The 22,257-nt window shown below is 49.6% G+C and overlaps 2 protein-coding genes across 3 annotated transcripts in view; both read left to right on the top strand.

Annotated features, from left to right (window-relative positions):
* camsap2b (calmodulin regulated spectrin-associated protein family, member 2b) overlaps window positions 1-10,813 on the top strand; it is a 24,974-nt gene extending 14,161 nt beyond the window's left edge. The window contains exons 5-22 of one of the 2 annotated variants that reach the window (XM_068738063.1): window positions 1-59; window positions 1,223-1,362; window positions 3,070-3,160; window positions 3,313-3,417; window positions 3,813-3,882; window positions 3,976-4,257; window positions 4,473-5,169; window positions 5,278-5,424; window positions 5,510-5,735; window positions 5,868-6,051; window positions 6,138-6,861; window positions 7,067-7,203; window positions 7,324-7,538; window positions 7,611-7,710; window positions 7,836-7,895; window positions 8,591-8,706; window positions 8,803-8,921; window positions 9,009-10,813. The exon at window positions 1-59 is cut by the window's left edge and continues 83 nt beyond it. In XM_068738063.1, coding sequence (XP_068594164.1) covers window positions 1-59; window positions 1,223-1,362; window positions 3,070-3,160; window positions 3,313-3,417; window positions 3,813-3,882; window positions 3,976-4,257; window positions 4,473-5,169; window positions 5,278-5,424; window positions 5,510-5,735; window positions 5,868-6,051; window positions 6,138-6,861; window positions 7,067-7,203; window positions 7,324-7,538; window positions 7,611-7,710; window positions 7,836-7,895; window positions 8,591-8,706; window positions 8,803-8,921; window positions 9,009-9,308 — 3,772 coding nt within the window. In that variant the 3' untranslated portion in view covers window positions 9,309-10,813. The remainder of the gene's footprint in view (window positions 60-1,222; window positions 1,363-3,069; window positions 3,161-3,312; window positions 3,418-3,812; window positions 3,883-3,975; window positions 4,258-4,472; window positions 5,170-5,277; window positions 5,425-5,509; window positions 5,736-5,867; window positions 6,052-6,137; window positions 6,862-7,066; window positions 7,204-7,323; window positions 7,539-7,610; window positions 7,711-7,835; window positions 7,896-8,590; window positions 8,707-8,802; window positions 8,922-9,008) is intronic. The other variant, XM_068738064.1, reaches the window with a different exon arrangement.
* A 2,106-nt stretch (window positions 10,814-12,919) lies between these two features.
* On the top strand, window positions 12,920-22,070 carry wdr47a (WD repeat domain 47a). Its single transcript, XM_068738065.1, has 17 exons — window positions 12,920-13,111; window positions 14,148-14,317; window positions 14,555-14,638; window positions 14,734-14,818; window positions 15,722-15,853; window positions 16,040-16,216; window positions 16,303-16,814; window positions 16,923-17,040; window positions 17,168-17,352; window positions 18,015-18,257; window positions 18,342-18,405; window positions 18,556-18,713; window positions 19,030-19,199; window positions 19,301-19,471; window positions 19,585-19,716; window positions 19,802-20,020; window positions 20,387-22,070. Exons 2-17 carry the CDS (start codon window positions 14,160-14,162, stop codon window positions 20,527-20,529), a joined length of 2,751 nt encoding a protein of 916 aa, XP_068594166.1. The 5' UTR covers window positions 12,920-13,111; window positions 14,148-14,159; the 3' UTR covers window positions 20,530-22,070.
* Window positions 22,071-22,257: the final 187 nt, after the last annotated feature.

The following is a 22,257-nucleotide window of genomic DNA, read 5'->3' as shown; positions in this document are numbered from 1 at the left end:
CGGCTGTGCTCTGACCACCCTGCTGCACTTCTACTGCCCACAGGCCGTCAGGCTGGAAGGTGGGACCGAAGCCCTCGATCTGTAACCGCACCCACTTGATCTCACCAGCCACGCCCTCTCTTATTGTGATCATACTGGAAAGTAAACATACAAGGCTGCAGTCATACAGTAGGAATAGCATTCAATGAGCTGACCTCAGCGACTCTGAGGCTCAGCTGGACGACACAAAGGAGGCTTTTCTCTGCTCTCGCCGCTCCGACTACATGTGTATAGAAGGCTTCAAACAAAGAGCGTAATTATTATCAACGTGCCCTTATTTTGTGACGGCCTTTTGCCTTTTGAATGTATAAGAAAGGAAGTCGGTTCAATTAAAACAAATACTAGCGTAGTAGCCTTTAACAGGAAATGTTTCCAGCGGGCTAAACTAATCTTAATCTCAAAGAACAACATAATCAAGAGATTAAGGACCCTGTTTTGACTTTCTGGGGTCACATTTAATGACATAAATGCAGGATATTGTTAAGGATGTTGACCCAAGAAAGACACTGTGAGGCAGGGAGGTTTTCGGCACAGACGTGGAGAACAAAGACGGGCTTCCTCTCAACTTCGCTGCGCCCTCATTTCTAAAAATGCCCCGAGTTGGGCCGTGATTGGTCACGAGGGTTGTGTGACGAAGGAGCGTTGAGAGGAGTAGCCGGCTACTATTTCAAAGATAAACAAGTCTCGCGCCGGTGCTCCGAGACTCTCAGGGTTGCATGTAGCTCACGGGGCGCTCGTACACATGTGGACCAGATGTGGAAGCGAGGGGTGATTTAGGTCTTCTTTGCTGGCAGATGGATTCACTGTAAGAGTAGTAAAGAAGTACAGTAAAGTGCAGAATGACATCATTCCAGAGAAACCAGCCGCTGTGATGTTTGGTCCTCTGTCCCGGGTCTCTTCCCTCTTGTCAGATATTACACACATGTCCTCACAGTAACGTCAGGGGATGAACATGCTGATGATTCATCCCGTACGAGTTTGAAGAAGTGCGTCACGAACTGTTTCAAGGATTTTGAGTGATTAAAATCTTCTGCATATGGTGCAAATACTAGAGGGAAAAGTTTGTCCTCGTCCACTTGTTTCTTTTTAAAGATAAACTATGCCTTATCTTTCGCTTGTCTTCCGGCCCGGCCTTTGCTATCACCCCTCCCTTGTGTGTCTGACCCCTCCCCTGGCGGAGCAGATATCTGCCTCAAGGAGACCATGTCTTTGGCCGACAGTCTGTACAACCTTCAGCTGGTGCAGGAGTTCTGCAGGAACAACCTCAACCACTGCTGCCACTTCAGCCTGGAGGACATGCTCTATGCACACGCATCTGTAAAGGTAAGGAGCCGTTTAAGATATGGAAAATAAATACATGCATGTGGATGTCTGTGGAAAGTGCTATTTTTACCCTGTGGATTCAGTTAAAGAAAGAAAAGTGTTTCGGGGAACAGGGAGAGTTAGGGCGGCCGAAAAACAAATGAGCCAAAAATGAGTCAGGCGAGGAAACGTTGAATAATGGATGTGTGTGAGCAGACTAGGTCCTCTAAGGGGCTGTGTGTGTGTGTGTGTGTGTGTGTGTGTGTGTGTGTGTGTGTTAGGGTTAGGTGCTTTGCTGCTTTGCTGCCAGGTTAAATGAATATGACAGCCTGTGTGTTCCAGAGTGTCGCTGCTTTCTTAGTACAAACGCTGTAAGCCAAACACCCCCCCCCCCCCCCCCCCCCCCCCCCCCCTCTGTCAGACAGAGGACAGATTCTGCTCAGAGGAGATTCACAGTCCTGACCCGTCTCTGCCTGCCTCCCTTGTCTCCCCCCCCTCCTCCAAACCTCCACATCCTCTGTTTCTATCTCAGAGTAAAATCTGTGAACTTCAAAGATAACGGCTGAACTGCTGATTCACTCGGTCCTCAGGCTGAAATCTCCTCACATTCGTTTCCACATAATAAAATCCGTACTGTACGACTTTAAAGGGCTCTCTTAGGAGCCGTGTGGGGGACTAGTATGCAGGCAGCGTGGGCTAGGAACATTAGGAACATTCACATTCAAGTCACGGTCCAAGCTGACGGGGACTTTCCGTTCTTCAAAACAACTCAGACGCTTTTTACACTTGTGCACTTTGTGCTCTCTAATCCTCCCTTCCTTCCCTTCTCAGTCACTATGTTGTGTATAGTGACTGTGCATTGAGTGTGTAGTGTACAAGGAGAGGAGGAGAGGAGGAGAGGAGGAGAATGGTCATGAAGACCAGTCAAAGAGACTGGCACACTGCCCATTCCCCAGAGCCTGCCACTAAATCCTGTGTGTGTGTGTGTGTGTGTGTGTGTGTGTGTGTGTGTCTCCATTCATTTAATATATGACACAAACAGAAATGCTGTGTTTTCCATTAAGCTGTACTCTCTGGTGTATCTAAAATTACCTTTTTTTACGTCTACTCTTGCTAGAAAGTGAATAAAGAGATCTGTGTGTGTTTTAACTAAGAGCTTTCCTACAGATGAACTCATCCATATAAGCCCCCAGAGCCGCTCTCGTTTTAACATGAATGCATTCATCATTGATTTGGGTTACTCACTCACTCACTCACTCACTCACTCACTCACTCACTCACTCACTCACTCACTCACTCACTGCTCTGTGCATCCGTCTGTCAACATGTGACACATTTAAGCTGAACTCCAGATGGTGTTTTTTGGCAGTTTTCAAGAGGCGTAGAGCTTTGACAATAAAGCACCCAGACGATGAAACGCGTAATAATATTCAACCACACATGCACACTCACGCACGCACACACACACACACACACACACACACACACACACACACACACACACCTACCTGAGCCCGTCACCTAGCAACAGTTTGCAGGCTGTGACCTCACTGATCCGTCAAAAATGCTGTATCGTTTGTGACTGTAGCTCAACCAACATCTTTACAGAGACACAGGGAGAAGAAGCTGCAACTGCAAAGAGACGCATGTCTACATATGTGACTGCAATATTAAACACAGAGGTGTGTGTGTGTGTGTGTGTGTGTGTGTGTGTGTGTGGTTTTGCAGAGTAACTACCTGGTGTTCATGGCTGAGCTTTTCTGGTGGTTTGAAGTGGTTAAACCCTCGTTTGTACAGCCCAGAGTCTTTGACCCGAACGGTACAGTACAAGTTCACAATAACATCCGCATGCTATCGCTAACTGCGATGATGATGATGATGATGATGCTGTGTTATGCATGCTGAGGGATTACATTATTAATTGACCTGAGGTTGCATGTTGAGTATCTTGTCATGTGTCTCCCTCTGCAGCCTGTCAGCCTGTGTCATCCTGTAGAAACATGGCTCCTGTTTCCAGCCCAGTCAAACAGAGCTATGCAGACACGCCTGACAGCCCTGAGAATGTCCCGTCACACGGTAAAAGATCTGTCCTCAGCTGAGGATGTACATACATCTTACTTTAGTGGTCATGGGGGCAGATTTGTTACAATGCTAGTGAGTATTGTTTCATGTTCCTCGTGTGTAAATACAACAGGAGCATTGGTGTCACTGCCAAGCTTATGGCTCATAGTTATGTGGTGCTTTTAAAACAATATCCCATAATCAGCACTGTTAGCAGTTACCTGGGAACATGAATACAGACCGGTGGAAGAGTGTGTGGGTGTGGAACCAGAGGCCCTCTAGTGGCTGATGTACACACATGCAGTCAGTCGCTCCAGTGTCACGCATGCTTATTTGAAACTAAAGCAGATCACCGCAGCATTGAAATAAGTCAATACATGCAGTAAGAAGCCACTCCGTGTCTGTGACAGGTATAATGAAGAGGTCCACCTCCATGTCCTACGTGGAGGGCTGTGTCGGGACATGGCCCAAAGAAAAACGGTGAGTACCTGGACTCCGCCGTTGCCCCACCAGAGCAGACGTGAAGTGGTCTGACGTTTCCTCATTAGACTAACGCTACACTTCCTCCCTCAGCTCCTCCTGTCGGGGGATCTCCTTTGAGATTCCTCTGGACGGAGACCCGGCTGTGCCGCCCCGTGAAGCCCCCTCCCTCGGCGGTATGACCCGCTCCGTCAGCAGCGACGGCCTTGGCTTCAAAGTCCACTATGCCTCTCGAGGGGGCATGAAGCGCCACCTCTCCCTCATGCCCGTCAGTGTGAACGGCCAGAGCAGACACATACCCGAGGAGGACGAGGAGTTCTCCTCCCACAAACCCCTCGGGAGGAACAACACCTTCTCAGTCAAGAACCAGAGCAGGTACAGCAGAGGGAAGCTTCTTAAACACTAAAAACCTCTGTTTATATTTTATATATGTTACCAAAGGACTCTGCTACAAATGATAATTTTAGAGTTTTAAAATATGTTCAAACTGCAAAGAGACTTAAAGATAAGAAGGACATCCAGCAGGTGAGATAGTACATAAGCTAACCGTTTAAACGATCATCGGTTAATTTACCCAAATCTGTCTCCAGGTACTCCAATGGGCTCCCAGAGAGCCACATCAGCCCGTCAAGTCCTCCGAGCATCGAGGAGGCCCTGAAGATCATCCACGACACTGAACGGCCCCACGCTAGCCTGGGTGTGGGGGACGGAGACAATGGCTTCTTTCTCCACGGTGCGGAGCCTTCAGACCCTTCAGACCCTTCAGGGGCCCGAGGTCAGGGAGACGACCCGGGTTCAGCGAAGGCTCGGTTCAACGACCACGACCCCAACTCTGTGTCCACAGATGAAGTTGACACAGGCATCCATGTGAGGACAGAGGACATCCAGAGCTTGGATGAGGACTCCTCCTCCCTGAGAGACTATTCAGACATAGACGCAGACTGTGAGGCCATGACCCGGTCGTGTCCTCTGCCCGACCAGCCGGAGAGGGAGAAGAGCAGGGAAGGAGGACAGAAAGGGGTCAGTGATGCAAACCGCGAGGGTGAGAGGGGAGACGGGGGTGACAGGGGCGATCCCTGTCCCAGTTCGGCACCCACAATCCCCAGGTCCCACACCGTCAGCCCCGTCTCGTCGTCTGGAGGCTCTGGAGGAGGCATGGTCCGGATGACGAGCTTCGCGGAGCAGAAGTTCAGGAAGCTGGAGGGAAGGAGTAGTGGAGGAACCACACCGGAGAGTTCAGATCTCAATGTGCCATATACACACCTGCCAAGAAGCATTTCTTCTCAGGTGTGTGTGTCACTCATTCCCTCTTTTAAACTCTTACCTGTGTTGCAGAGTGGAGTGAAGTTAGTCTCTATAGAATTAATGTCAATGCCCTTTGCATTCTTTTTCTAGATGTCCACACCTCCTTTGCCAATCACATCTCCCTCTCCAGTAACGCCCTCCCCCAGAGACCCCTCCCACCTGATCGCCTCAGAGATGATTCAGCTGAGGATGAAGCTGGAGGAGAAGCGGAGAGCCATTGAAGCCCAAAAGAAGAAGGTAAAAAAAGACGAGGACAAAAGAAAGACAGCCAAGTAGCATAGCTTTGAATACAAACGTTCACACCGCGTCGCTCTCTTCACAGGTGGAAGCAGCTTTCACCCGCCATCGTCAGAGGATGGGCAGAACGGCCTTTCTAAACGTGGTGAGAAGAAAAGGAATCACTGCCCCCCTCAGCTCGGGCGCAGCAGAAGCAGCTTCTCCAGAGTCCCTCACGGCCTCAAATGAAACCAACCGGGGCAGCATGGAGCGGGCGGAGAGATGCAAGCCAGACGGAGCGGCTCCGAAATCCCCCTGTGAGGATGCTGGAGGTGAGTGTCTCTTTCAGACCACAAAACAAACTGCAACAGTCAGCTTGGAAGAACCTCCTTCTCGGGAAGTCTCGATCTGGTTGTGGAAGTCAAATTGGTAAGTGACTGACTGACCTGCGTCATGTGATACAGGCGCGTCTCCGGGAGAAATCGACCTGACGGAGTACACTCGCTCCATCGAGAGGCTGAACACGTCGTTGGGCTTCCTGCAGACAGAGATGCAGCGTTTGTCCCAGCAGCAGGAGACCATCATGTCCATGAGAGAGCAACAGCAGCAGTCCTGGGTCATTCCTCCTCCTGCTCCATCTCCACACAGGTATCACTTAATGACAAAGCAACAGATAGAAAAAGGTGTTTTCTTTGTGAACACATACAGGACCTTGTGCGTTCTCTTCCTCACAGGCAGCTCCGTGAGTTGCGCAGCAGCAGTGTAACGGGCCGCGGGTCGGGACGAGGCTCGGTCGGGTCTTTGTCTCCCATCCTTTCGTCTTCCGGCTCTCCTCGCGCTCCCAACCGTTCCCCCGCTGGCATCAAGCGCCGTCCGGCCTCCTTCCACGCCAGGACCCCCAGGACTCCTCGACCGAACGATCTGAAGGTCACACCTTTCAGTCGAATGCTCAACACCCAGACCTCGGTGGACAGCATACCCAGACTGAGACGTTTCACCCCCAGCCAAAACCAGGACAGCCCGTTTGCGTACCTGGGCCACGACGAGGGGCCTCTGGAGAGCAGGAACGATGAGACCAAGGACAACAAAGAAAACACTGAGGACAAAGAAGACGTAGTGGTAAAGGAGAGTGCTGGCACTCCTCAGCTGTCTACTGAAGAAGCAGCCAAAGAGAAGCAGGACGAGCGGCGGGAGGAAAGAAAGGGTGAAGCCAAGCAAACACGGTCATCAGAGGTGTTGTGTCAACCGGTGTCTGAGATCCAAGGGCCCACAGGCAGCCGGGTCAAGGGACACCCCCAGGACAGAAGAGACCTGGTGGAGGTGACTCTGTCTGGGCTGAAACCTCCAGAAGGACGAGCCCTCAGCAAGGAGGCGCCGGGAGACGGTGAAGGAGATGGAGAGGCAGGAGGAGACGCGTATGGAAAAGACCAAAAGATGTGCTGTGGATTCTTCTTCAAGGTGAGCTGCAGCTACAGAACTGTTCTTATCTTTCTAATGTCTTAAGATAATCCATGATTATTATAATCATGGCCCATGAGCCTGTTAAGAAATATCTTAACAATAATGAATCTGCTGAGTTAACAGCTTGAAGGTATTAAAGATGCAGTGGAAATGTCTCTACGTACAATCTACTTTGTGTGTCCCCCACCCGTTGAAACACCAGGATGATGTGAAAGGGGAGGAGGACATGGCAGCAAAGAAAGCAGCTCTGCTGGAGAAGAGGCTTCGGAGGGAGAAGGAGACTCAGGTGAAGAAGCAACAGCAGGAGCTGGACCAGGAGCAGAAGAGGGAGTCTGCACGGTCAGTTTTACTTTGACTCTTTTTGTCCCCGCGTCCGTAGCGTCAACACATACAGTGTGTCGTGTTGAAACTTGAGCGTGCCGTCACTCAATGAAGCTGTACCTCCGTCTCCTCCTCCAGGTTGAAAGCCGAGGAGGAGCAGCAGAAGAAGGACAACGAGAAGGCGAGGAGGGAATACATCAAGCACGAGTTTTTGAGGAGGAACCAGCTCAAGCTGGAGGACAACATGGACGATGTCCTCAAGCCCCGATCTGGAAGCCTGAAGAAGAAGCCGCGGCCCAAGTCCATCCACAGGGACGTCATGGAGTCGCCCACGCCCCCTGTGAGAGCCTCAGGTGAGCCACATGCGAACCGTCAGCAGGAACACACACTCGTGGCGGCGTTACTGAGCGCTCCTTGTGTTGCAGGGGTGCGTCCTCGAGGCTTCTCGGTGTCGAGTGTGTCTTTGGCGTCTCTAAATCTGGCTGACAACGACAGAGACCAGCCGAATAACAGGAAGAACAACAGGTAGGAACAACCGAGGGGACATTTTCTTCTTAATTGTTAAGTCTTTGTCTTTCCCGAGGCTTACACTCTTGATTCTCTTGTATCCCTTTTCTCGTTTCTCCCTCTATTCTGCACGCGTCCCTCAGAGGCAATAAACTAGCCCACATCCCGTTCTTTCTAAGCTCTCCCAAAGAAAGAAAGGGAAGGTTAGTAACGCTCCGAAGAAAACAAGTGACTCAACAGACAACGTGTACCGGGTGTGGCTCCGTGTAGAATTAGCTCCATGTGACTTAAGCCTGCTTTTCATCGGACATTCTTTCAGCCCAGACTCACGTAAAAAGTAGACGGACGTGTCGACAGTGAAACCATTTGACAGATCACATTACTGCCGTTTGCTTTGCTGCTTGTTGGACCTGTGTGGCTGAGATGTTTCCGCCTCGGCTCTCCTGCTCTCCATCCTCTTCCGCTTTCCGCAGTGTTGTCCCTCCGGCCGCTGTTTGCTCTCTTCTCTCTGTCGGCTGCTCTTGCCTTTCACCGCCTGTGTTTGCCGTTTCCTCCACTCGTGCCTCACAGAAGCCATAAAAGACAACGCTGAGACTTCGCTTTGCTCGGCTGAACGGGCCTCTCTGTCTCTCGCCGCACAAGCTGGGTCGGTTCAGTGTGATGTAATGCAAGACAACGGGGCAGGGTTTGAGAATTGTGTCACAGCGTCTGACCTTGTTTTACCACATCTCTCTCTCTTTCTCTGTGTGTGTGTTTAATAACTGTGTGTGTGTGTGTGTGTGTGCATGGCTGTTTGTTTCATACACGCTTCCGTCCGTCGACCTTTACGTGTTTTTGTCGTGGGTTTTGGTCGTGTCCGCCCGTTGTCATTCGTCGGTCTGTATGTGATCGTCTGCAGGCCGGACTCTGCAGAAGGTTTCTCCTCTTGTCCTTCGACTGGAAGTCGCAACGGAGAGAAGGATTGGGAGAACGACTCCACCACCTCATCCACCCCCTCCAACAACGAGTACACAGGTAGAAGACATACCTGTAATTACTACATAGTTGAGATTCACGCAGAGATTTTTTGCCATCTCATTCGCCTGCTTTTTTTTTTTTCTTCCCCCACAGGACCCAAACTATACAAGGAGCCGAGTGCCAAGTCCAACAAGTACATCATCCAGAACGCCCTGGCCCACTGCTGCCTGGCTGGCAAAGTCAACGAAGGCCAGAAGAACAAGATACTTGATGTATGTTTTGCAATTTGTATGTTTTGTATTTTTTCTGCATTAAATATGCTGCACTAAAGGATGACTTTTCTCTGTGATTTTGCGCAGGAAATGGAGAAATCCGAAGCCAATAACTTCCTTCTGTTGTTCCGCGACGCCGGGTGCCAGTTCCGGTCCGTGTACGCCTACTGCCCGGAGACGGAGGAGATCACCAAGCTGGCCGGCATCGGGCCGAAGAGCATCACCATCAAGATGATCGAGGGCCTGTACAAGTACAACTCGGACAGGAAGCAGTTCAGCCTGATCCCGGCCAAGACCATGTCCGCCAGCGTGGACGCCATCACCATCGCCAGCCATCTGTGGCAAACCAAGAAGCAGGCCACGCCCAAAAAACTGCACACCAAGTAGCGGCAGACGGCCGGGGCAAAATCTGGACATTCTCCGGAACGAACACGGGGACAATTTGTGTGTTTTTACATTTTCATTTAAAAAGGACAACGCGGTCTCACTGTAATACTTCACAAGTGGAGCGTAGAACACGGAGAGTGGGCCTCGCAGACGTTTGTTGTTACAGAGTCGACCGGACCGATTGAACGGGACACGAGCGTTTACCCGTCAGCATGTGTATCAATGTTCTCATGTGCCAAAAAACAAACAAACAACAACCGAGAAGAAAAGAAGGCGGCGGACCGATGCCTTACCTAGTTGAACCACTGAAGCTCTGAATGTCACGCCTCGCAGGGAGGCAGGGAGGCTTCTATACGTCCATCATGTGTGGCCTTACGCTTGTTTCGTGTCATTCGGATGCGCCGTGAGTGTCGGTGTGTCGGCGCCTGTTGAGAACGACTGTAGAGGAGACGCTTGTGTGCACTCGCAGGTCTGGGATCAGATTGCGCGCCCCCCCCCTCAGGCAGTGTCGTCGTTGCAGGGGTGGCCTGTCTGATCCGTGATCAGGTAGAGGCAGCGTTTTTTTTAATGAGAACTTTGCTGCTACACACGCATGTTTGTTTTTTTTAGTTCTTGACTGAAAAATGTATAAACAGTTCACATTTGTGTGTGTGTGTGTGTGTGTGTGTGTGTGTGTGTGTGTGTGTGGTGAAGTGCCAAGAAGAGTGAGGAAAGTGCCTCAGTCTACTTTCCTAAAGTGTGCATCGATGAGAGTACTGAGCGTATGGACGCTATAGACTCTTAATTTATTTCATTTTGATAATGCTTTGAAGATATCCTGAAAGGCGTCGTAGATTTGAATTCAGAGAAACATAATATACTGTACGTATATATAAGTGACGTTTGTATATGATGGCAGATCCATCCACAATGAGCGAGTCGGCGTGTAGCTCTGATAATTTATCACGTATTTGTATCGCTCTGTTGTCCTCTGGGGCCTTTTAATTGTGCTACAAATGCGATCATCAGTAGTAGAATATAGACGTGAATCCCACCCTGGTTCATCAGTCAATAATCTCCATTGACCATGTTGCAGTTGGAACTAACAAATACTTAAAATGCCACTTTAATGTGGATATTGTCTTAACTGTTAGAGCTCGATTATCCTCAAAGCAGATTGTAAATACATGGATTCACCCGCGACGCTCCTCCCTTACCGTCATGCTTGTTACTTTACTTTTCGTCACATGTTCCTTCCGCATGTGTTGGCACTGTACATATATATATTTTGGCATATAGAAGTATTTTTTGTAATGACATTGACCCGTTGGAGGTGTGTACTAGTGAAGCAGTGCAGAAGGTTTATGAAATCTTAATGAGGTTTTATTGTGGTGTTGTATGAAATCCATTTTCCAACTCTTAAATTCATTTTCTGGTCAACTTGCTAAATATGCTCAACTGTTCATGGGGTTTATGTTGTTTTTCTATTACTTTGAGCTTTATTAAAACGCCAGCTATCAACAGTATTCATGGTTTCACGTCTTGATTGATTTAGGTGGAATATTAGCATCGTTGAAACTGACGTAATATCCTTCTAACCACCGCATGAGCAAAGTAAATAACACAGGTAAGGGTCATCATTACTGAGCCGTGTAGGCTGCACACACACACACACACACACACACACACACACACACACACACACACACCATCAGAGGGACTCAGACACTAGCTGTGTATTGTTGTCCAGACTACTGAAGCCTGCTGTGGAAAGACACTGAACACTGAAGACTGAAGGCTGTTAAATAGAACAGAAAATATTATTCAAATCTGCACGCCCCCCCCCCCCCCATATCCTCATATTGATCGTATTGATGGACAATCAGCTGGGCAGATATCTGGTATCTACTGTATGTCGGCTGATGACTAACAGAAGACAGAAGACATAAATGCCAAAGACATGTCTGAAGTCATTTAGAAAGTGATTCCAGGACAGTATTTGAACTGGATCACGTGTCCTCTCACACAGCTTCCACAAACGTCTTCCATCGGTTTGGAAGTAAAAGTACTGCTCTTAAAATCTCACTTAGGTAAAAGTACAGAAGTACTAAATATACCTGAACTAAGTATTCTGAATGCAGAATGGCTCATGTCAGAATGATGTCTATAATATCATTACATTGATGTGACCGCTGGTGAAGATGGGGCTCATGTCAGCAGCGGTGAGGCTCTGACACTACATGAGTCAGATTTACAAATATATGAACCCAATAGAGCAGCTTAAATCACCATCCAATCAGCAGCCTGACCACTGACGACTGGTTGTTTTTCATATTTCATATCAGCATTCTTTACACACACACACACACGCGCACACGCGCACACACACACACACACACACACACACACACACACACACACACACACACACACACACACACACACACACACACACACACACACACACACACACACACACACACGTAAAGTACATATTTAATTCCACCGGGACGTTTCAGAAGCGTAGCGCTCGCGAGCGCCACCCGCGAAAATCATGAGATTCCTCGATAATCTGCGTAACAACCCCGAATGTATAAAGAGAACAACAAACACACAAAAGGTTACTTTACCTGTCCGACGGTGAACTGATGTTGATTTGGTCACATTTCACCGTTTTTTTAGACATTTTTAAACTTGGATATAGAATCGTACGTGTCTGTGGTCAAAGTAAAATATAAGAAGAAGAAGAAGAAAAGTGTAGAAGAAGAGCAACGACAGAACAAGCATGAACCCGACCCGTGGGCTCTCGCTCGCCCCCTTCAGTGAGGCAGAGGTACTGTTCGCCTCTCTGTGCTTTTTCACTGCGGTTTAATGTCAGATCAACACTAAACATGTTCTACACAGACGTGAGATACATTATTCTATGTAAAGAAAGGACATCTAATAAAAGAGTCTACAGATATTACAGTGGTGACAAACAATGAGACAGAAAAAGACTCAACAGTTAGTGAGGATTCACAGTGAGGTGAGGAACAGCTGGTCACTGTCTCACCTCACTGTGTCCTCTGTTTGAACAGGACATGACGTCATTCAGAGATTATGATTATAAAAATGCTTGAAATAATTGAAATCATACAGAAATTAATTTATAGCACAGATCAGTAGAGAAATATTAATATTTATTTTATTTTAGCATTATTTGTTTATTACTTGTCATGATGACAGGCTCTGTCTCACCTGACCGCACGTCCCTGGTGAGCAACTTAATCCATAATAATACATCATAATGTATTCATTCATTTATATTTTGTATTTACAGTGGAGTAAAAGTACCTCAAAAGTGTATGTAAGTACAGTACTTGAGTAAATGCATTTAGTTACATTCCACTCAAGATACATAGAGGTGAAGGGAACTCAATTGAAAAGGCCACCGTTTTATGACTATTCATAAAAAACATCTGAGTTTCATCTCACTGTATTCATCTTTACGTATTTGATTTATTGCTAAATAAATTAAGTGTGTGTGTGTGTGTGTGTGTGTGTGTGTGCAGGATGGATGGAGGCGGTGCTCCTGCAGACAGCAGAGCAGGCGGCAGACGGCAGAGCAGGCGGCAGACAGCAGGCACCAGAGCAGCCAGCAGAGCAGGCGGCAGGCAGGGCTGGGCAGCATTGAAGCGGCAGAGACGCATCCAGCAGGGAGGAGACGCAGTCAGAAGAGGCGGAGGAACACACGGGAGACAAACACCACCGAGCAGCACCTCGTCGTGACGGCGTCTGTCCACAGCGAAAGGAAACCTTCCAGCCCTATGTGTCGGTAGAAACAGGTGAGCATTAAACGCACCACGCAGGCCGGTTCGTGTTGTTCCAGAGGACGCTGTCAGTGCGCACCCCGCCCGTCCAGCACAAGCGGCGGAGGATGCCTCTCTGTCCCCTCCGGCCTGGCTAGCCGCTCTCTCTCTCTCCCCGTCTACCAAGCGACGTTAGTCCGCTTTGCACGAGCTCCGACGGTAACTAGCTATTTGTCGGTGTTTGCTGTAATCCGGTGGTTAAATTCGGAAGCTACGTAAAGCTAACAAGTAGCCTAAGCTCCTTATGCTGTTTGACTTGAGGCTTAGTGTTATTAGCCTCCTCTGATGCTAGCTTAGCAGGACCGCAGCGCTCGCGTGTGTGTGTTTGATTACTTCTTATTATTTCTGTGTCCTGTCGCGACTGTTGATCGATAGATGGTCGTGATGCACGAGAGGCTACTCCCTGTTATGACCGTAACATAAGAGATATCTCTCCGCTAACAGTGTGGAGGAGCGAGCATCATTCAGGCTAAGTTGGATGCAGCAGTCGCTGTTTTGTTTTTAACGAGCTCTTTATATCTCAGCCTTCTCATCTGTTCTCATCTGAGTCTCATGTGGGACGTGATGTAGGACTAACGTAGATCACGATCACCTGACGAGGGACAGCTGGACTCCTCTCTGTCATGATGTCCGATGTTTGATGCAGGGTTGGATAAAATCAAAGGCTGAGGAGCATAAAAATACCTCCTAAGCAGAGGCTCAGTCTGGATAACACCACCTGATTCACTTGATCGGGTGGAGCCCAAAGATGAAGTTTGCACGCAAACGAGAGATTGTTGCAAATCACAACAGACTGCACCGCTTCGATCTACCGATGTGCAGAGGAGAAGCAGGCTAGTGTGAGATGCGTACAGTTCCACACATGCGTGTTTAGGAGCTTTATGAGCTGTGTCCCACTTTTATTCAAGACTTGGGACCAAACTTTAAGATGTAAGAACTGATTTAGTTGGTGTGTGTGTGAGAGAGTAGTTTTATTAGTGTTTTTTTCTTAATTGCCCCGTGTCATTGTCAGCCCGTCGTCACCATGACAGCGGAGGAAACCATAAATGTGAAGGAGGTGGAGATCATCAAGGCGATCCTGGACTTTCTCAACTCCAGGAAGTTGCACATCAGCATGCTGGCTCTGGAGAAGGAGAGCGGCGTCATCAACGGGCTCTACTCGGACGACATGCTCTTCCTCCGGTAGGTGAACTCAGTTATCCTCTATATTGGGGATAGTGCAACGCTGCACCGCTGCCGTGGATGTGAGTGCTCCCTTGAAAGTCAGCCAATAGTGTGTTGACTGCAGTTCTGCTGAGTGTACATTTATCACCATCTAGTGCGTCAATAGCTTGTCATGATGCACCTTTCGTCAAGGAAATACCACAACAAATAGGAAGTCAGAGATGAGTCCCCGCGTTGCCTGTGTCTCTGTTTCAGGCAGCTGGTGCTCGATGGCCAGTGGGACGAGGTGTTGCAGTTCATTCAGCCGCTGGAGTGCATGGATAAGTTTGACAGGAAAAGGTCAGTGTGCACAGGTTCACGCATAACTTTTGTCGATCGCCCACAGCGGCGGCGTCAACGCGTCTCTAATGTCTGTGTGACCGTCGCGTCCTCAGGTTCCGTTACATCGTCCTCAAGCAGAAGTTCCTGGAGGCTCTGTGTGTGAACAACGCCATGTCAGCAGAAGATGAGCCACAGCATGTGAGTCGTTACCCTTAGAGAGACGTGCTACTAACTAACTAACTAACTAAATAACTAACTAACTAACTACCAGCATTCGTTAATGTTCTCTAAGCCTCCCAAGTGAGACGCAGACTGTCAGTAAACAACAAGTGTGTGTGTGTGTGTGTGTGTGTGTGTGTGTGTGTGTGTGTGTGTGTGTGTGTGTGTGTGTGTGTGTGTGTGTTACATTTGCATGCAATGAGCGTTGTGGCCGTCGGCCTCAGTGCAGTCCAGGACTTATCTGGATTAAGCTGTTCTTGTGCACCTCTGATGCTGATGCTGCGCAATCGACTGTGTCCACGTTAGAATAATCCGTTTTACATAATGTGTCTGTTCACCTGTGATGCCCCGCCCACTGATGATTTGGTTCGAAAGGCAAAAGCAAGTGTGGCCTTCTGCTGCCCCCTTCCTTTCTGTCTGAGCAGTGGATGCCCCGTTAGCAACAACAATAGTAAGCAATGGAAGCTAATGTGCTTTTATACACGTGCTCAGACTCTTTATACTCAGAGCTCCTTCTTTCTTTTCTCTGTGGGCCTGCTGTCACGTGACACTGTGACGCTCTGCCAGAGAGCGATCGTGGCCTATTAACTGGATTAGGTCCGACGTCTTTGGACATCTGTGGAAATCATTGCGCTGGTGTGCAATAGTGTGCAGAGGGGTGTGTATTAGTTGTTGTGATTGTGTGTTGGCAGTGGCTTGTCCGGGTGGTGCAGGACGGAGATCATCCCTTTGTGCTCTCTTGCACACGATTATCCTCGATGCTGGTCTCTTGTTTTATTGTCTCAGCCTCGTAACCTTCTCCAGCGCGCTGCCGTCGAGAGATACACGTCTAATCTGTAACCATTTTGAAATTGATTTCATGTTTTGTTTTTTGTTTTTTAGTTGGAGTTCACCATGCAGGAAGCAGTGAAGTGTCTCCACGCCCTGGAGGAGTTCTGTCCCTCCAAAGATGACTACAGCAAACTGTGTCTGCTCCTCACCCTGCCTCGCCTCACGCACCACGCCGAGTTCAAGGCAAGAAGCATGAATGATGATCCAAACGATGAAGTACAGGACGCTTAAAGTCTCCTCAGACTGGGAGCTTCTTCTTTTCGTTCTCTTGTGCATTAGTCTGCAAAGTTTAACAGACATTGCTGTGGTCTGTATACGGTTTTACTTCCATGCATGTTGACTTCTCGTTTCTCCGCTGGTGTCCTACAGGACTGGAACCCGAGCACGGCCAGGGTGCAGTGTTTTGACGAGGCCTGCAACATGGTAGCGGACTTCATCCCTGCAGACAGGAAGCTGAGCGAGGCTGGATTCAAGGCCAGCAGGGATCGACTCTTCCAGCTGCTCCTTAAGGGAGTCCTCTACGAGTGCTGTGTGGAGTTCTGCCAGGTTCGGACCACGGAAATCCAAAACAGAAATACCTGAACCCAGATTCCAGATTCATTTACATGTGTTGGGTTTTATTTTGTGTCCAGAGCAAGGCGACCGGTGAGGAGATCCCAGAGGGCGAGGTCCTCCTGGGCGTCGACATGCTCTGCGGTAACGGCTGCGACGATCTGGACCTGTCTCTGCTCTCCTGGATGCAGAACCTCTCCCACACCGTCTTCTCCTGCGCCTTCGAACAGAAGCAGCTCAACATCCACGTGGACCGCTTGGTCAAGCCCACGAAGACCGGCTACGCCGACCTCCTCACCCCGCTCATCAGCAAGCTGTCTCCGTACCCGTCCTCCCCGCTGCGCCGGCCCCAGTCCGCCGACACCTACATGTCGCGCTCCCTGAACCCGGCGTTGGACGGACTGTCGTTCGGCCTGTCTGGCCAAGACAAGAGAGCGGGCGGCGGGGAGATAGCGCCGGGCAAAGGGGTCTCTCCCATGTCCCACTCCTTCGCCAACTTTCACTACCCCGGAGCAGGAGGGCAGAGCCTGAGCAGGAGCCTCATGATGGAGAGCTCCGACTGCCACAGCATCTTTGAGGAATCCCCCGAAACGTAAGAGTTTGGACCAGACCACGTTTCTGTTCCCGTGTGTGTTTTTATGCAACACCTTTGTCAGACGTCTGAGGTAACCTGTTCCTGTGGTGGGTTTTCTCCGTGAAGGTCTAGGACAGACACGCCCGTGGATAAGATGATGAGTTCGGGTGGAGCTCAGAATCTGCGTCCTGCCCCGGCTCCGGGCGAGGACGCTCCGTCAGCCGGCTCCGGTGACAGGAACGAGGTAAACATTGACTTTGCTCTTTAACCCGTTCATATATACATTATTTCCACATGTCCATTTGTACATCCCTGTGTTCATAAACCTGTTCTTTAAAGGGGTTTAACGTTTAATCGTGTTCATTCCTCAGCTGCGTGACTCAACGGAGAAGTATGAGGAGTACTATCGGCAGCGCCTCCGTGTGCAGCAGCACCTGGAGCAGAAGCAGCAGCAGAGGCAACTGTACCAGCAGATGCTGCTGGAGGGAGGGGTCCAGCAGGAGCCCCCCCCACCCAGCGACATGCAGCACAGCCTCACGGAGAAGTTCCTCAACAGGTACAAGACACGGCGGGAGATGCCCGTCAGACACCGTAATGCTTTTAATAACTTCACACGATAAAAGGAGCAGCTGTCGGACGAGGAGAAGTAGACAGAAACCCTACCATGACACCCCCCCCCCCCCCCCCCCCCCCAAAGAAACCCGCCTCCTGTCCTCATTGCACCATCTGTGGGGATGAGCTACGTCACATCACAGGGGACTGTCGCACCATGTGCGTTTAGTTCTGCACGATATTAGACCCGGGCTCCACTCTTGAACGTGAACCACAGCAACTCAAGCGTGCTTCCAAATCCCCCAGAGAGTCTATTTAGCTGTGAGTCTGTGACACAAATTTACGATTGGAAATGTGTTAATTTTTGCTCCGTCAGCAGGACACGGGCCCTTTGATTTGTCCCCTGAGAGTTCCTCCTGTCCTCCCTCTCCCCGTCTCTCTATCCTCTGCATTATTCACAAGGGAAGCTGTGCATAATTACACCATCACTCCAGTTCTCCTTTGTCCTCTGTCCCTTTGTTTAGGTTTAACTGAGTCAACTCAGTCAGCCTGTTATGTGAACGATGACGAGCACAAGACAACTGGGATGACATGACGGAGGGGGTTAAAGGGGGACAGGCTGAAAGACTTTGTGGAGCTCATGAATGTGGGTGTGGGTCTCCTCAGGTCCATCCAGAAGCTGGAGGAGCTCAATGTGGGGATGGAGGACCTAGGAGAGGAGGTGAAGTCTCTGGCCCAGCAGTGTAACGGCAACGGGAACACGCCCACCTCCGAGGACAATAACAACCCTCCATCTGTGGCGGCGGAGCAGACCCGGGGGGGAGGGGTGCTCAGCAGCACCCCGCAACGCACCGCAGGGGGGGGGCGCCCGGTTCAGCCTCCAAACGAGTCCCCTGTCGTCTCCCAGAGGTACTGTGGGTACGAGTTCTTTTTGGGTTTCTTGTGCCGGAGTTTGTTGCACTTTGATGATTGCTGTATTTCTGGTTTTCGCAGTGAGCAGAAACAGAAAGGAAGTCAACCATGTGACTCTCCGGGCTCCTTATCCCGAAGTAAAGAGGTATGTCTCTGAATAACGAACCTGAAATGGATCACACGCTCCTCTGGCGTTGGCGGTTATTGCTGTCGCAGAGCAATTGTTTCTATTTTAAAGTTGAGCTCGTTCCCTCTCTCCATCAACGCCGCTAATTCCACGTCCGTGTGTTTTCAGGGCGACGAGCCTAAAAGCCTGTTTGTGGCCGTGCACACTCTAGAAGACACTCAAGCCATCCGAGCCGTCGCCTTTCACCCGTCTGGATCGCTCTACGCTGTTGGATCCAACTCCAAAACTCTGCGCGTCTGTGCTTATCCAGAAACACTAGACGCGAGGTAAGGAGAATTCAAGGAGTGTTGAAATGATTGAGGTTGTGACGCTCCTTCAGGGTGCCAAGCGAAGATACCGTGACGGGTACCATACATCCAGAGCACTGTAGAGCGTAGACGAGGCTGACTTTAAGGGCTTTTAATGCTCACCTAACTGACTAAATGATCTCAGCAAAAGGTCCACTTAAGCTTCTATAAGCTGGGTAAGACACTCAGAGGAAGTACCAGTGGTACTCAATCAGTATATAGAAGTACATTGTGTGAATGTTAACCAGTTTACTCATCTCTTCTTCTTCTTCTTCTTCACTCTTCCTCACCTCAGTGGTTCAGGTCCAATAAAGCAGCCCGTGGTCCGCTTCAAGAGGAACAAACACCACAAAGGGTCCATCTACTGCGCGGCCTGGAGCCACTGTGGGCAGCTGCTGGCTACCGGCTCCAATGACAAATATGTCAAAGTCCTCCCTTTCAGTGCAGAGACGTGCAACGCCACAGGTACAGGCAGCGGAGACGCTCCCCTGATTCTGACCTGCTGTTATCAGGCTTCTGTTATCCTCATCTTCTCTCTCTCTCTCTCTCTCTCTCTGCGCCGCTAGGCCCGGACCTGGAGTTCAGCATGCACGACGGCACCATCAGAGACCTGGCCTTCATGGAGGGTCCGGAAAGCGGAGGGGCCATCCTGATCAGCGCCGGAGCTGGAGACTGTAACATCTACACCACCGACTGTCAGAGAGGACAGGGTCTGCACGCCCTCAGCGGACACACAGGTACACGGACCGCTCTCGTCCAGCCAAAGCTCCACGGAGGTCCAAAACAGGAAGTGGAGATGAAGGAGAGAGAGAGAGAGATTGTCACTGACAAGCAATGTGTTGCTGCTTAGGTCACATCCTGTCTCTGTATACGTGGGGGGGCTGGATGATTGCCTCCGGCTCTCAGGACAAGACGGTGCGTTTCTGGGACATCAGGGTGCCCAGCTGTGTCCGAGTAGTGGGAACTGCCTTCCACGGCTCAGGTATTGACACCAGAAGGAGCTCTGCTCTCACAATGTGAGACAATGTTTACCGGTTTACGTCTTTTTTTCTTTTTGTTTTTCGCAGGCAGTCCCGTCGCCACGGTAGCAGTCGATCCTAGTGGCCGTCTCCTAGCGACGGGACAGGAAGACAGCGCGTGCATGCTGTACGACATCAGAGGAGGACGGATCGTCCAGGTGTACCGGCCGCACTCCAGCGACGTGCGATCCATCCGGTTCTCCCCCGGAGCTCACTACCTGCTCACCGGCTCCTACGACAAGAAGGTCATCGTCAGCAACCTCCAAGGTGCGTCTCCTTACGTTCCAGCCATTTAGCAGACGCTTCTATCCAGAGCCACTTACAATAAGTGCATTCAAGAGAATCAGGTAGTGAGGACACATCCATGACTGCTTTCTTCTTCCGCCGTTTGGGGCACCACATAGTTCTCTGTTTAATATCATTGTAAACTCAGTATGTGTTCCCCAGCTTGTAATGTCTACAACAAGAAAAAACAAAGTGATCATCTTGCTTGTACAGGGTTTTTAATACTTCTTTTCTTTTAGCTACTTTAACCTTTTACAGGAAAAACTGCTTTTTTTTAATGGAATCGTTTCCGCGTCACGATTTTGTAAATCCGCCCGTCTGAGCTCCACTTCCTGTCTGTGTTGCTAGGTGACCTGACCAAGCCGCTGCCTCAGACCGTGGTGGGAGAGCACGGCGACAAGGTGATCCAATGCCGATGGCACACAGAAGACCTGTCCTTCCTCTCGTCCTCCGCCGACCGCACCGTCACACTCTGGACGCACAACCCATAACGCACGCGCGCGCACACGCACACACACACACACAGACACACACACACAGACAACCAGTTATAATCTAAAACGCACACATTCCCCCGTAACCCTCCTCCTGCACTATCTACACCGTCTCACTCTTTCCACACACTCGACCCGTACAGCTTGATAAACACACACACACACACACACACACACACACAGATCATCGACACAGGAGCAGGTGAACGGGTCCTTCTCTTCAGGATGGACACTAACCTGTGACGCATCAGAAGCACACACGCGCTGCATGTTCTCGTCACCTCGAGGGGTTAAGCAGCAGGATCGTTCCCTTCTCTCCTTCCCTCTCCGTCACTTCGTCTCCACCGTCACTCGTTCTCCGGTTGCTGCTCGTCCTCTCCACGGAGGAGTTGTTGAAATTAGGCGGAGTGCTTTGTTCATGATGGTGCCTTCCTTGAGTTCTCAGTTTCCATAAGAAACACGTTAAACGCAAACCAAACGCAACTAGATAATTATGGTCATTTTTTGAGAAGTCCTACATTCCTTCGTCTCTTTGCTTATCATTTTCTTACAGCTGGTGTTATTATGCTGCTATCGTTTTGGGGGAAACCAGTTGAGTTTCTAGTGTTCGATGTCCTTTTTCTTTCCGCGTGTCAGTAGTGGGCTGAATGTAGAAGTGCTGTTGTTGCTTCCCCCGTGGGACGTGCTGACGTCTGATGTTTAACTGTATCCTCCGCATTGCTACAACTCAAAAAGTGTAAATTAGCTCGTGCATTTGTTTCTTTATGCGCTGAAGCCGTCAGTGTCTCGCTGAAGCCGTCAGTGTCTCGCTGAAGCCGTCAGTGTCGAGCTGAAGGCTTCACAGTGTCTCGCTGAAGCCGTCAGTGTCGAGCTGAAGCCGTCAGTGTCGAGCTGAAGCCGTCAGTGTCGAGCTGAAGGCTTCACAGTGTCTCGCTGAAGCAGTCAGTGTCGAGCTGAAGCAGTCAGTGTCGAGCTGAAGCCGTCAGTGTCGAGCTGAAGCCGTCACAGTGTCTCGCTGGTGGCTTGCTTGCAGTGGAAGGTCGTCGTCGTGTCGCCGTCAAAGGGAAACGCAAAGTGTGATTTGGGTGAGGAGTCTTCAGCCTTCTAAAGCTTTGGGTTCGTCTCCTGCTGTGACACGATAGCGCCAGTAGGGGGCGGTGTTGCCGAACGCACAAAGACATCTGAAGGGAAGCCCGGGTGTGTCCATATTTATTTAGAACCAGTATTTGGGGCATATGCATTGTTTTCTTGTATTTTACATGCGCACTTTTTCTTTCTTCTAATATTGATTTACTTACAAAGATGCATATTTTATGTTAATGTAGAGTATATATATATATTGTTTTAACATAAAGGCCAAACTAATGCGTACATAGATGTATTTATTTCAGTCGTTTATGTACAGTTACTATGTTTTTGAAATGCTAGTGGCTCGTGTACGGAGCCTTTCTAATTCTTGTTTTTAAAAGTGACTTAAATTAATTCAAGCTAACTGGAGTCTGACTGCTGGTACGTTCAATAAAGTGTCTTTTACACAACGCTGGGTCTTTTGTGTTCATGGACGAAACATTCAGTACAAAGAGAACACGCTCGGGTCAAATTCATTCTTTTATCAAAGACCCTGATGACCCCCCCACCCCCCCCCCACCCTCTAAAAAAACCCTCACATACAAACACAATACATGGAAAAGAGTGCTGTACCTCTGAGTCCACACTGACTAACAC

This window comes from Cebidichthys violaceus, unplaced genomic scaffold (assembly GCF_023349555.1).
Source record: "Cebidichthys violaceus isolate CVI_PGR_0920_01 unplaced genomic scaffold, fCebVio1.0.p SCAF_8, whole genome shotgun sequence".
NCBI lineage: Eukaryota > Metazoa > Chordata > Actinopteri > Perciformes > Stichaeidae > Cebidichthys > Cebidichthys violaceus.
Note: the sequence above shows the minus strand (reverse complement) of the source record. Positions and strands in the feature narration are given on the sequence as shown.

Coding starts and splice junctions, on each gene's coding strand:
- wdr47a (XM_068738065.1), top strand. CDS start 14,160: ATGACAGCGGAGGAAACCATAAATGTGAAGGAGGTGGAGATCATCAAG. Junction 17,353..18,014: donor ACGGAGAAGTTCCTCAACAG/GTACAAGACACG, acceptor GGGTCTCCTCAG/GTCCATCCAGAAGCTGGAGG. Junction 18,714..19,029: donor CCAGAAACACTAGACGCGAG/GTAAGGAGAATT, acceptor TCCTCACCTCAG/TGGTTCAGGTCCAATAAAGC.